Source organism: Trachymyrmex septentrionalis, unplaced genomic scaffold, assembly GCF_001594115.1.
Source record: "Trachymyrmex septentrionalis isolate Tsep2-gDNA-1 unplaced genomic scaffold, Tsep1.0 scaffold22, whole genome shotgun sequence".
Lineage (NCBI taxonomy): Eukaryota > Metazoa > Arthropoda > Insecta > Hymenoptera > Formicidae > Trachymyrmex > Trachymyrmex septentrionalis.
The window spans coordinates 2,472,918-2,487,794 of NW_017305375.1; the positions used below are offsets into that span (position 1 = coordinate 2,472,918).

Genomic DNA, 14,877 nt, shown 5'->3' on the forward strand with positions numbered 1-14,877 from the left:
CTTGATCATTACTTACATCAAGAAAATAGCACAAAGACAAGGAAATAAAATGTATGAAAGGAATACTCTATGTAAGTAGAAAAAAGTATACCCGATTGCCAGTGCAATGATAGCAACTGTTGCATCCGAGACAAATCGAGAGCGGAGAAGTATGATTTCGATAAGAGTCACATTCGCGCAATATTTTTAAATAGGAGAAGCCATTTCTTCGTTCTCGATTCGGCATGGATGCTCAATACGATAAATAAATGAGGAACATTATACGCAAACTCTAAGATGCAGACTAAAGCAAATCCTCAGGATACTACACAACAACACTTTCTACATCTAGTCCGCCTTTCCATAATGTTGCTCTTATATCGTTCAGTGACTTTGTAAGCTTTCAATTTTAATCTAACGTTTCCTGCGTTATCACTGATATCCTGACTATGCGTCGAATTACTTCTCGTTGTATTCTTCGAGGTGCACGTCTTTTGCTTGCTCTCACAACTTATAATCTCTACGTCATGACTTACCGCGTGTACATCTGGGCATATCTTTATCATGTGACTGTCGTAATCTTGATCTCTAAGAGGTTCTATCTTCGTCTCAGCCTTCTTGTGTGATGTATCAAGAGTTTCCACGTTTATTCTGTCCGGATTCATGTCGGTTTTTTCACACCTTCTTCGTAATGTCTGCAGAGAACTCGATTGATTTTCCAATAAGATTTCGGTGCATTGTATGTTTTTAAAAGATTCATCTGGAACATTCTGTTCCATAGTCAATTTATCATTCATTCTATCAGAAATAACGTCACTTTGCATGTAAAATGTATTTCTCACGATAGCTTGCGCATCTATTTGACATTTTGTCTCCTTACACATATCGCATTCATCTTCGATAAATTTTCTATCGTCCTCTTCAAAGTACAAGTTTTTATTTGATATCAATTCATTGTGGTCTTTCAAATATGCGTTATTCTCCTTCCCTACTAGTCTATCTGTACTCTGACTCAATCTGCTGCATTCTTCCTCATCCATCTTGTCACAAATTTCTGATTTTTCCGAACTTACAGCATCGCCACTCAGTGTTTTTGTGCGGCCATCTGAATATGTGCTCAGTTTGTTTTCCGAATAATTACTCAATCTGTCATCGTGAAAGTATGTAGAGCTTGCGTTTGACTCGAAATTACTCGCGTTTATTATTGCTATTCGCGGTATGATCAGATCGGGCGGTAATCCGTCGACGATGTCCGGAGGACTCGAGTTCGAGGAGGATTGGTTCGCAAAATTACTGAAAGAATGATAACCTTGCTGTCCCTTACTTTGGACCCAAGCTTCTGTTAATACGTGGGATCGTTGCCACGATACGTCGCTGTTACATCTATTTTTTCTTACGCACCATTGATCATCAGCATCGGACCAGGAGCGCAAATGGCACTCGCTGGGACTCCTCTTGATGTCCGAGGCGTCTACTTCCAGATCCGCGTCCTCGTGCTTCTTATTTTGCACAATCAGTTCTAATCTGGACTTCAATAAAGCCGGCGACACAGCTCGATCAATGTGTCGCCTTGACATGTTCGATGTCTGAGTCGATCGCAGCATTGACGTCGCATTTTCACCGCCAACATTGCTGTCGATGTGATCCGTATATAGATCCGGAACTTCTCCGGAAGCCATCAGCGCGTTCGGACTCGGACTGTCCATACTATCTGGCGTGTAAGGATCATGCTTAACAGGTATTGCGTGCAACAGATTAGATGAAATAGAATCCGAGCGCGCGTTAGCGTAACTATTACAATCAGGCAACATGGACAACTCCAGGTAATTGTTGGGCACTCGGAAGCAAAATTCAGATGCAATTGGCAAGTTGCAGCAGTCTATCATACCTGCATCCGAGACGAGAGTAGCCTTCAAGTAGACTGGCTGTAAATGGTAACGGATTTTTATGTATTATCGTGCATTATAATAAGAAAATGATAAGATGATTATGAAAGGTTTGTGTATTGTAGGATTCTATGGGACAGGTAGACGATCTTAAGCTAACATTTCATCTTTAAAGGGAAAATGATATATAGTAATGTACTTTTCAATCTGTTAACTTTATCTATATGATATTTACCGAATATGATATTTACGTGCAGAACTTTAAAGGATCAACATTTCAATCAAGCGATATTATAATATCATACAAATTTGACGATTATTTTCCAAGTATAAAAATTATGATATATTTTTTAGATATTCAAAAATTTATATCTCACACATTTTATGTTAGTAATATTTTTTGCAATATTGTGTTTGTATATTGTAATGCCCGCATCAGATTAGAGTCATTAAATAATTAGAGAGTAGATTAAAGTCATTGAGATTGAAATTTAACCAATCAAAAGAAAGAAAACCAATATAAATTTAGTAAACTTTACTTTAATTGATCAAATTTAATTTCAATCTCTATAATCTGAATATAATACTGCTTATAGAATATGATCAGAACTTTAATTTAATATACTGTATAATAATTAATTATATTATAATTAATAATATAATATAATATAACCTATTTTACGTATCAATATTTATGTTTTTTATAATACAATGTTCCCAAAATTAAACATAATTTTAAAATCATTAGTGATTACCGCTTTTTATCATGCTATTATATAATAAATAATCTCGTGTAACCAAAATATGTATTGTGTGTATAATGTAATAAAATGTTGTTCAGCATTATAGGAAAAAAATAGAAGGAGCGTTACAATGCGTATTGATAATTAGATTGAAAAAGTACGATTATTCCATGATGACGATAATGAAGCTAAGAATTATAAGAAAGAAATAGATTCAAAAAGTAACGTAGAAGTAAAATACTTCAGGATACTACGTGTGTGGAGGTGCTACATTAAACAAGCCCCTATTATATTTATTGTCAAGATAACGAAATACTAACAGAATAAGAGACGTGAAAGACATAGGGGATTTCAGATAAGAACAGACAGACAGTTCATAGATAAGTACCTTAATGCTTAGAGATTCATTCGAAACTCCAGAAAAACAGGCTGCATCATAATAATTGAAAGAATGGATCATCAGAATAAGAACTAGGCAGTGTATAAGTATATGTTCCCAGCATAATAAGTAAAAAATGTCGTAGTATCGTTTTATAAATGAAAAAGATGCTAATTGGAAAAAAACTTTTAATCTTACCTTATGATCACCCATGCACGTATTTGGGCCGATTATACCATATTCCACTGCGTTGGAATCATCAATCTGTACAAAAAAAACATAAGTTATACTGATAAATTCTACAATTCACTTTTAGAATCACTTTACATCGATCGCGAATATAAATTTCACAGGAACACGTACATTTTGGACTAGGGTTTTTGCAGTGGGGTTCAATAAAACCCGATCGCACCAAGCTGGCACTCTTGTTTGCATATAATTTATAGGCTCGTTAATATCTTCCTGAAACGGATAACTTGGCACAAAGTTGATTGGAAATTCGAATAACCTTCCTTCAAAGTCTCCCAGTTCTTTATCATAGTCGCGTAACTGCATAAATATGAATAATTCAATTATTGGCATTCCAATCTATCGATTGAATAATATGGATCATATCATATTATACATCATATACATAAATGGAATATGTAACTTACCCATTCACCATTATTTTTGATGAAAATATTCTGATGCTCATAGTGAGAAAATTCTTTTTTGCCTAATGTTAATATAAGATCATCATTTTGGTTGTGAAATTGCAATTTCGAAATATTTCCCTTATTTGATAGCTTCTTTTCTTGAGTATTTTCCGTCAGTTTCTATTAAAGATAAATTAAAGTGCTGTAATACATTTGATTTTAATATTTTTATTTCATTAATATATATATAATAATACATATTATTCAATTTGCTACAATTCAAATGACATACACAAAGTAAAACACAGTTGTACTACTAAGTAATATTGTTTTTAACAATAATATAGATACTAATTTATTTATAAAAAATTAATATGCTTTTAAGAATTTTTGATATATTCGTTTCTAATTTCTTCTTTGTTTTTTATTAAAATCTTATTGTGACTACTGATGGAGTCTCACCTTTATTACACTTGCTGTGTCTGTCCTAAAATTAAAGTCACCAAATAAAAAATACGGCACATTTGGATATTTGTCATTATGAAATTTATCTAATGTGTGCTCAAGTGCTCTTCTGCGTGTTTTACTATATACCGATGGAAACTGTAAAAAAAATTGTCAAATTAAAAAATAAATCGACATACAAACACATACTAATATATACGGAATAATAAATGGAAAAATTTCTTACCATCTCCATAGCAATAAAATTACTCGCGTCATGAAATAAATGTATGTTTATGAGATCAAAAACTGTTCCACTAATACTCCATCGGGTACGCAGAAAACCCTTTCTGGACCATTTGCATTCTGGGAAAAATTCTTGAGGAAACTTAGCTTTCTCTTTGGTACTAACTGCTTCTATGTTGCCCGAGTGAACATCTTTTCCATTTACAGGTATAAAAGACAACTCTAAAATTACATAATAATAGAAAAATATTACATATGGTTATATATTATTGGGAGCTATTTAAAATAAAGTCATATGGAACGTACCATTAAAATCCCATAATAAAACATCGTTTAAAGACTCGTGCACAAAGTAGAAATTTCCTAGAGCCTGCAAAAGAATCTTGATAAGAATATTGCTTTATTTAAAGCAATCGGATATTCAATAGAAATTATATTCCATAACTCACCGTAAAATGTTCAGCGGATGAATAATCTTCGTCAAGAAATACCCTAATTTTGTCAAACAACCTTAATTCTTCCGATGACATAAGTAATCTGTAAATAACATGTTTCATTACGCATTAAGTTATAGTAAAAAAATATAATATAAGCTTCAGATGAAAATCTCTTATAAATACATTTTTCAAACAACTTTTTTATATGTAATATATACATTTCTCCCCTGTCAATATCATACAATCAACTTATCTTTTGAAGTGACTCACTCAACTATAGAGTCACGCGTGATGCATCTATTTTTATTTTCCTTTCTGCCAGTTATGCGTTAAATCATATTCAATATCATATATGTGGAAAGAGAAAGCTATTTGTTTTGGTATATTTATATAAGGTTTAAATACATAATATCGATACAATGATAAAGATCAAAAGTTAAATGATCGTTATACATACAAATGGGATATTTTACAAAAGCAACATTTTAGACGAATGTATTGTATATAGGTTATCTTAATAATTTAATTATAGCCAAATATTATAGCTCTTGGAAACCTTTCAAGAAACTCCAATAATAAGATTATAACATGATACTTTCGGAATCTACAACATTCAATCTCTCTATACGCCTGTAATTTATCATGCTGCATATAAAAATTTATTATTTGCTTTATTAAAACCTATTTATTAGAAATGACAATAATGATAAATACGTCTATTTATTTCTATAAATATATATTACGGAGAAGAATAATTGGAACGCGAATTGAACTCAGATAAAAAATGTGACATTTACCTAACAAAGTCCTCCACGTGCCTCATACTCTGCTCGTAATTCTTTCCACCTACTTCTTGGCAGTGCAGCGCTATAAATTTTGGATCCAGCTTCGATATGGTCTGAAAAAGCAATCCAATTGTAAAAAAAAAAACAGGTCATCGCCGGCGTCGCCAAGTGAATCGCGTAAAACGCCGTACGGGGATAGTACTTACAGATAAAAACTCTTCCGTCCATATCTTCAGCATGACACTAGGCTGCAAGAAGAGATCGCTCGTATCAATCTATGAATCCTTCATACTTCGTGCACTTTAAAGAAAAGCTTAATGAGATGTTCGAGGGCGCGCGGATATATTAATAGATTGTTAACGTCACGCGCAAGGTTTTATCGGCACCACCAACCTCCTCCATGGCACCCTCTCCTGATGCGACGACAAAAAAGCACGCGACGGGTGTTCTTTTCTCTGCGTTTCGCATAAACGACGGATACGATAATCGATCATGGTAATGGAAAACTCTCTCGCGCGCGTGAATCTGGCCGCTTCGGCACCGAACGTACGGATTCGTTCTGATTAAATATCAGAGTCTAATCATGAGATGATACAAATTTTTAATTGACTTGTCATTTTCGTCAACTTCAGTAAATTAGAATGAGTATAAGTCAGAATGAGATAGTACAATATATTGAGTTGAAAAGAAAGTAATGTAATTTTCAGCTCTAAATTATATTTACATTGAGAAAAAAAAATTATTAAATTTTAATAAATATTTTTTTAAATAATCCTAGCGGATATTTACTAAATGTAAACACATATTTATTAAATACAATAACTATTAGTTTGATTTAACTCATTTTTTTCATGTTTCTAAATATTTAATTACCGTAAGTAAATATTCTGCTAGGACTATTCAAAGAAATATTTATTAAAATTTAATAAATTTTTTTCTTATTGTAATGGAATATGTTCGTGAAAAATGAACAAAATTTAAATTTCAACACAGCTTTAAAGCTTTAAAGCTTAAAATCAAAAACTTTCGAAGGGTTACTATGTTTTTTGAGTTTTTGTGAAATGGTAATTTTTATCAAAATTATGAACTGGACGAAATAAAAAATATTCTTCTCACTTTGTGGGCTTGCCACGTGCTTCAAAAAAATTTGCAAAAATTTTCTAACGTAAAAGTTTAAAGTTTTCCTCATAAATCCGTTTTTTAAAAATGTTACTAAGATTTTTTTATTATTGAATTATCGTTAAATGAAAGGAATATTTTGACTTTGATTGCTCACAATTTCATTAAAAATCATCGTACTGCAATAAAAAAAAAACAGATTCTTAAAGCTGAAATTTTGCTCTGACACTGAATATAAATTTTGAGAATTATTTTAATGAATACAACAATAATTAGAGTCTTAACTTTTTACATTCTCGCGTTCGATTATTCGCATCTTTCTAGCAACTTCTTTGTAGCCAAAATATTATTTCGCGTATATGTTTATTATTGTCGTTATTATGTTTATTATTGTCATTATTATGTTTCTTACGTTACTGTGTTAAATTTTGAATAATTCTGTTACAACTGCGGAGAGCAATTGTTTAAATGACAAATTACAAATAAATTAGACTACAGTTTAAAAGATACATTATAATCTGATTACTCTGTTTTAATACGCGACCAATATAAAGAAAGCTTGAAAAAAGAAATTTACAAGTTTAAAGGGCTATTATCTTCGTTCTTGCAACCGATGATTCGTGTATAGCCATACCTAACTAAATATGTGTACGTACGTCAAGTGTATATGTATATGTCTTTTGTCTCGCATCTATAAAGTCTGCAAAGATGGATACTTGTGATACAATTGCCACAGAATAATAATATAATTTTATACTAAAAACACGATATTACTTTTTTTCCAACCCAATATATACATATAGAGGAAGACAGTATACAGGAATGTTCCAACATTCGCGACTTAAAATACTGTAACAAGAAAGTTCTAAAAAAATTAAATAAAAAAGTTATTTATAAATTTTTATCGTAAGTAGTATTTTTTGAAATAATAAGGGTTTGAAAATGGTCAATTATAGACGTTTAGGTGACACCTGTCCATAAGTTATGGTATTGATGAGCGTTGATGAGTGCGTACGTCAGTAAGTTCACTAATACTTACTAATAACTGTCTAAATGTAGTCTATAATTGGCCATATTTAAACTCTTATAAACAAGAAAACGAAGCAGGCAAATGAGAGTCACGCACGGTTAATGAGATGCAATAAATAATATGTGTTAAGAAATTACATTTATTTAGACATTTTGGCTTTTCATCCTCAATAAATGTTTTCTCTAACAATATGTACAATTTTAAATGCGTGATTCTCATTTACCCTCTTCGTTTTCTTGTTTTGAATTATCGAGAATCTATTCTCGAATAGAAGTAAATTATCATCATTGTTTTAAATCTGAGTTTAAACCTTTATATCTTGGAAATTATTGTTTAAAATATTAAAAATTAACAAAAATTTAACTTTATCTTCTTTTTCTTTTATTATAGGCGTCACTGTTTTTCTTCACGCGTTGTAATCTGGATTCGTTATTAAAGAAGACAATAGCCCTTTAAACTTGTAAATTTCTTTCGACGATCTCGAGTTTTCTTTATATTGGTCGCGTATTAAAACGGAGTAATCAGATTCTAATGTACCTTTTAAACTGCACTCTAATTAATTTGTAATTTGTTATTTAATAATTTTTTTTACTAAATTTTTCCAAAACTTTCTTGCTATAATGTTTTGAATCATGAATTTTGCGACTCTGTATGTATGTATACCTTTCTCTCTCTAATAGAATTTTGACGAAATCACTTGTGACCGGATTCTGATACAGAGTCTCTAGTGCTGATGCAAACGATTCCCCGTGACTTTCACAATTCTGGTGACGCACTGTTAAATTTATTGTGTCAAATTATATTCAATTCGAATTATTTTTAATCATTTCTATAGATTCACATTGCTCGTACTCCATATATTAATTTGACTGAAACAATGAAGTTAAATAATTTAATTTTAAAAAATGTATTAAATTTGATTCAAAATTGATTTTACTAAGTGCATACATTAATATACGAATATATTGTTTGCTTTGAAAATAACTACAGAAATGGATTGATTTACATTTCGTCATGTAAGTTAAATATAACAAAATATTATTTAACTCCAGGGATTGAAGTGTTATTGCTTCTTTGATATCTAGTAGCAAATTCGATTGAGAGCATTCAGTGCGCAATGCACATTAAAGTCGTTGTACACAAATTGACGTAAAGATGTGTGTTTAATACAAGAAAAGAAACAGGTTAAATCACGAAATTCTTATAATAGTACCTTTATTGTGCTATTTGATAAAAATGTATTTTATAATTCAAAATGTTAACATTTAATTTTTACACTTGGATTAGATCAGCGTACAATGACTTTAATACGCATTAGTGCGCACTAGTGCAGCCAATCGAATGTTATAACAGTGCGACACGAGAAAATTGACGCTTCGATAAAAGTATCAACAAACGTCGCGTCGGTGCACGCACTCGAGAATCGATATCGGGTATGCGTGTTTCCGATCGTTCCATCCACGTGACCGTCAAGAGATTGGGTGCTTTCCATTTAATGACACAAGTCGACATAAACATCATTCTATAAAGCTGCGCACAATCAAAGGCTGCGTTCGGTAGAGAAAATTAATAATTATTAATAATTATTTAATATGATTGGTTCCTATATTTAGATCCATCGAAGAACTAAAGGCAAGAACTAATTATATTAAAGAATCACTAAGTGCTAACTGATTAGTTTTCTCTACTGAACGCAGTCAAAGGAATAAGGAACAAAGAATAAAAATTTTAACCTAATCAGAAATTGTGTGTATTCCACAGTATATGGTTTCTGATAGGAAATTCTTATTCTCTGTTCCCTATTTCTTTGATTGTGCGCAGGCCTTGTCTTTCTTGATATTCAAAGAGTAAGAAAGATAGAACGACATTTGTGTCGACTTGTGTCATCAAATGGAAAGCACCCATTATCATGCGATTCACATATTGTTATTATTTGTTTCCTTTATTAAATGTAATTGCGCTTAACCATCGTAAATAATCGAAATTATTAACGCAAGTTCGTACAAAGTTCTTTTTTGCATCGGGAAATCGATACCAGGAATGCAAAGCGCACTAGATAGTATTTCGAGAAGCGAATTTCTCAATTCGGTAATCGATTGTTCAAGGAGAACTCTTCCTCATTCATCTCAAATACTTACATACTTAGTTCATTGCGAATAGATCTCGCTCGGAAAAACACAAAAGAGAACGTTTCGTTTCAATGTTACGAAGGACAAAAGAAAGCTTGTAAACATATTTCTTGTAAACTTTTTCAAGTTATCATAATCACGCTAACAATTCGTTTCGTAGATTTCACATGGGAAATTATTGTAAATTTATACATGTATTCATCGTGACATTTGTGAAACACGTGACAGTGTCAATAACAAGAAATGGTGAAAGTAAAAGATAAGCTTAATTCTTGTGTCGCGAATTGTATATCTAATTTATATAAAATACTGTCGTATTTTTTTACACGTTATGAAAAAAATTTAACGAGAAATTTCACGCTCTCTTATATTTGCGTTCGTCATTGTAACAAACTGAAAAAAATTGGAAGGAACATTTAATTACTTGGTAAAGGACAGACATGTATTTGAAATATTTGTATTTAAAACACAGTTTTTGGAATACAAGTGTATTTCGCATTTTGTATTTCAGCAAAGAGCGCATGAAAGAATGTTATATTTTTATATAAAATCGAAAGATTGAAAGTTTTTTTGTATATTTTGTAATTCAAATAATAAAATTAATTGTCAATTATAATATTTAAAATTTAAAATACAAAATACTTTCAATCTTTCAATTATTAACATTGAAATACAAAATAGAAAATACTTTTATATGCTGCGATGAAATACAAAATATTTTTATGTGCTCTGCTCTAAAATATAAAATACAAAAATATAATCATTAGGAAATAAGAACTCTAAATGAATGGTCAAATTAGATTTTTAGTGCTAACATAATTTTGTGTGAATTTATATACTTATATATACTATTTATATATAGCCCTTTTTAAACTGCGCGTCGAAAATAATTTTCGGTCTTCAAACGCAAGTCGATCAAACTACTACAGAAATATCGCAAATTAAATTGATAAGCAATTTAATAATTTGACGTTCTCTATCGGCATTCTATTAGAGAAATCTCAATTTATTGCGAAAATATTACCTCGGAAAAAAGACTACGTATATGTAGTATATAAATTTACACAGAATTATTTCAGTACTAAAGATCTAGCTTGACCATTTAAGATCCTTATTTCCTAATCGATGTATAGTCACATAATGATCTTATTAAAAACTTTGTATTCAAAATATAATTGTCTTACAAATATTGTTTTTTAAATAAAAGTATTTCAAATATATGCTTTGATAAAGGATACATTAACAATTCTATTTTCATTAATAATTTTCTCTTATGGAATCTTAGAAATTCTCTTACAAAATCTTAGGAATATTTTTATGTCCAAAAAGTGTACTGAAATTTCTTGTTGTTAGTTATTTAGAGACAAAAGGCTTTATAAAAATTTGGAAAAGAGAATAAATACAATTTTTTGAGCGATTTTACATAACGTGTTGTGATATTTCGAAGCATAGATATAATAAAACAATCATTTGCGACACAATTTAAAAAATGAGATTTTTCCAAAAATAATTTTGAATCAATTAAAATTTTGTAATATTAATTAAAACGCAATAACTGGTTATAAAGAAATAAAGATATGTTCTTCACGGAAAAATGATTTAAAAAAATTAAAAAATTAGCTACACTAAAAAAAATTGTTCATTTGAAATTAATTTAGTTCATTATTTCTTCCATTAAATTTATGTATTTAAGTCTAATGTTTAAATCAAAACATATTTTGTTTTTAAGAATCTAAATGTATAAAAAATTTAGCTCTTTGCCCTTCTGTTATTCATTTTGGTTTATTATTCTTAAGCCATATAAATGCCATTATAAATTTATCTATATTTAAAACATATTTGCTGGGTCAAACAATTGAACGATTATACATATAATTGTAATAAATACATCGATTCTTCAAAATTCGACAAAAATATAAAGATAAATTAAATTAATTTTTAATTTCCAAATGGACAATTTTTTTTTCTCAGTATAGTACAAACGTAAAGATAATTTTATTAAACTATCAAAACAATTTTTTAGGTCGTTCAAGCCAGTTACGGAATGTCATAACTTTTTGCAGCATTGCTCATCATGCTTCAGTTTTCTACATATTTAATTATTTCAATTATTTTAATGGTCCAACAAAGTTATTTTTAGATCTGTATCTATCTCAATTTTAGTCACTTCAACAAAATCATTCTGTATATTTTAAACTTTAAAGTATTCCTTTTTTCCTTTGCGTTTCCATTCTTTTTCCAAGCATAACACAAAAATAGCAATTTTTTAATTATGTCACTATAGCAAATGGGCAATATTTTAAAGTCAGGTGGATGCGTCCAAGTGATTACAGAAAATCGAAAACTTGTAAACGTCGAAAATCAAAGTCGAGTTTTGAGATCTAAGAGCTACAGAATAAGGACCTTACACACGAAACTTTTAGCGAGTCCGCAACATCTCGCAGTTTACACATCAAGGACTAACAAACCGAAATGTCGAAATAAAATACGCGCATAATTAAAACACGTAGAAGGAGAAAGAGAGAAAGAGAGAGAGAGAGAGAGAGAGAGAGAGAAAGAACAAACAAAAATTGTCAGAAGCTGGAGTGCCGGAGTGCGGCGATTGGACGGATCAGACCTTTAAATTTCATCGCGCCGACTTTCTCGCGATCGACCGGGCGGACTACCTAAAACGAGCCGATCGTTCGGCACGTGTGTCGACCGCGAAACCGTTTGCGTATGCACGAATGTATAAAAAATTCGCGCAATCCAAAGCAGCGGTATCCGACAGGTAAGACGAGAGAGAGAGAGAGAGAGAAAGAGAGAGAGAGAGAGAGAGAGAGAGAAAGAGAGAGAGAGAGAGGAGAACGGAGCAGCACGGCGACGCGGCGCGGCGCGGCGACGACGCGGCAGCAAGTAGGTCGTGTGTCGCGTGGATAAATAATCGCACGAAATCGAAGACGTGCGCGCGATCGATCGATCGGCTTGGTTCTCGGCCGGCCGCGCCTCGTCTCGCCGGTTACGGTATCACGAGGAGGTCAACGATATACACATCGTATAAAATAAGTACGCACGTACCTCTTCGAAGATGCTGCCGACGTTCGCGGTGATGAGGAGGATTGGGACAGCGTTGCTCGCCATTCTCGCGATCGGATTTAGTGACGGGGGCTGTTTTTTGGAGCTTCGTCTCCCCCAGTCTCTTGATTTTGGAGGGCGCGTGATAGTCCGCACTGTGACGGCTGTTGTCAGACGACGACTATAACGACTCTGCGGTGCCGACTGCCGCGGAGTCACGGTTTGTCGACACTCTCGAAGCAAACCGCACCGCACTACACCACACTGACGACGACGACGACGGCGGCGACAGTGGCTGAGTGACGGCAACGGACGAACACTAAGCAGCAGCAGCAGAGCAGCACCAAGCAGCACTTGTGTCCGCGCGACGATCGACGGCGACCGCGCACGTCGCTCGCACGCACTCTCGCACACTGCTAACAGAACAGACGTCGGCTCTATCGGTCGGTCGTTCGCGCACCTATCTTGCTCGTTCTATCCATCTGTGTGTCTCTCCAGCTACGTCACACTCTCCTTCTCGCCTCCGTTCTCTTCTCACCGACCCTCTTCCGATCTCACTGCCGGAGCCGGAGCTGTTGTCGCACCTTTCGGGGAAAGCGTCGCGTTAAGAGATAAACACAGAGATATCGCGACGAGGACGAGGAGCAAAGTCATCCCCCGCGCCGCGAGGAAGCCGCTCAACCTCGGCGCTATCGCGCCGCGAGTACGTGCGCATCGTCGATGATCGAACGCGGGGCAGGAGAAGAAAGAGTAGAAATTACAAACGCGCGGTGAGGAGAACCTCCGTTCCGTTCCGTTCCTTCCTTCCTTACGAATTGCGTTACGTTGTATGTCGCGTACGTCGTACACTCGTACGGCGGTTGCGTTGGCGCACGAGAGAGAAAAGTCGTGCGCGCGGTAAATATATCCCTCTATCGGCCACGCCACGCCTCCCGCGGACGTCAATAGGCAGTGCCGTGTCTACCACGCGTGTTGCTGGCGAACGTGCGTGCCGGTGAACACGCGTGGCGTGGCGTAGAGTAGCGCGCTACCGCACGTCGAGGTAGCGTCAGGTTCAGATCCTAGCCCTGTTCTTTTTTCATATTCCAGGAGATCGAGCTTGAAACGAGATGAAAATTACAAATTTTCGAATCTAGAGCGAATTTATTAGAATATTTAGAATATTTAGAATTTCATTGGTCAACACCTGGTACACAGTATTAAGCGAAAATCGACCGATGAGATTAAACACACATGAGTGAAAAATGACCTACATCTGTTCACTTTTGTCATTTTCACTCCTAGAGAGTCGATTGTGTACCTTGAAACATAAGGAGGTCGATTCTGTATCTTTTAAAGATATTGAGGTAGAAATTATAAAAGTGAGCAAATTTCATTCAGGTATTGATCAATTAATTTATGAATATTCTGTAAGTGAATTTATTTACTTTTTTGTCATTTTCACCTCATTTAAAAGATATAGAATCGACCTCGTTTAAAGATATAGACTCGACCTCCTGGACTAAAATTCTTATACGGTTCTTTATCTTTTTTCTCTCCAATGTGAAAAGATAAAGAAGATAAACTGTGCAAGCAGTTCAGTCTTGGGAATCAATTTTGTAACTTTTTCCCTAAAAAAATATGTACATATATACGTATATACATAAAAATATTCACTTTTCCGTTAAAGAAAAAGTTTCATGATTAATACTCTGGAATATAGAAGAAGAACGGGCCTCCTATATAAAAAATCAAGTCACGAGATGACAAACTCATGATTAACCCATCGCTTTTGTGAACTTCAGTAAGTTAGAGTAAGATAGTATAAGTTAGAATGAGGAATATATAAAAAGAGTCAACGTATATCCTTCTTTCCCACTTTTGTTTTAAAAAAACTGTTCGCGGCCAGACTCTGTTATTAGTAGACTGCGGATACTTATGCGAAATACTTAATATGAATATTTTGTATAAAATGCATATTTTGCATATTTACAGATAGCAATCTCAACCTTTTTACTTTATTTTTTAT

At 33.3% G+C, this 14,877-nt stretch overlaps 1 protein-coding gene across 2 annotated transcripts in view; it reads right to left on the reverse strand.

Moving 5' to 3' along the window:
* Nucleotides 1–83: 83 nt before the first annotated feature.
* Nucleotides 84–14,877, reverse strand: part of LOC108748337 — a 30,947-nt gene continuing 16,153 nt past the window's right edge. For both annotated transcript variants that reach the window (XM_018486424.1, XM_018486425.1), the window contains exons 2-12: nt 12,873–13,453; nt 5,744–5,785; nt 5,550–5,650; nt 4,765–4,852; nt 4,622–4,685; nt 4,317–4,537; nt 4,088–4,228; nt 3,644–3,805; nt 3,351–3,536; nt 3,186–3,251; nt 84–1,904 (exon numbers count right to left, since the gene is read on the reverse strand). In XM_018486424.1, the coding sequence (XP_018341926.1) occupies nt 297–1,904; nt 3,186–3,251; nt 3,351–3,536; nt 3,644–3,805; nt 4,088–4,228; nt 4,317–4,537; nt 4,622–4,685; nt 4,765–4,852; nt 5,550–5,650; nt 5,744–5,785; nt 12,873–12,935 (2,742 nt within the window). In that variant the 5' untranslated portion in view covers nt 12,936–13,453 and the 3' untranslated portion in view covers nt 84–296. The remainder of the gene's footprint in view (nt 1,905–3,185; nt 3,252–3,350; nt 3,537–3,643; nt 3,806–4,087; nt 4,229–4,316; nt 4,538–4,621; nt 4,686–4,764; nt 4,853–5,549; nt 5,651–5,743; nt 5,786–12,872; nt 13,454–14,877) is intronic.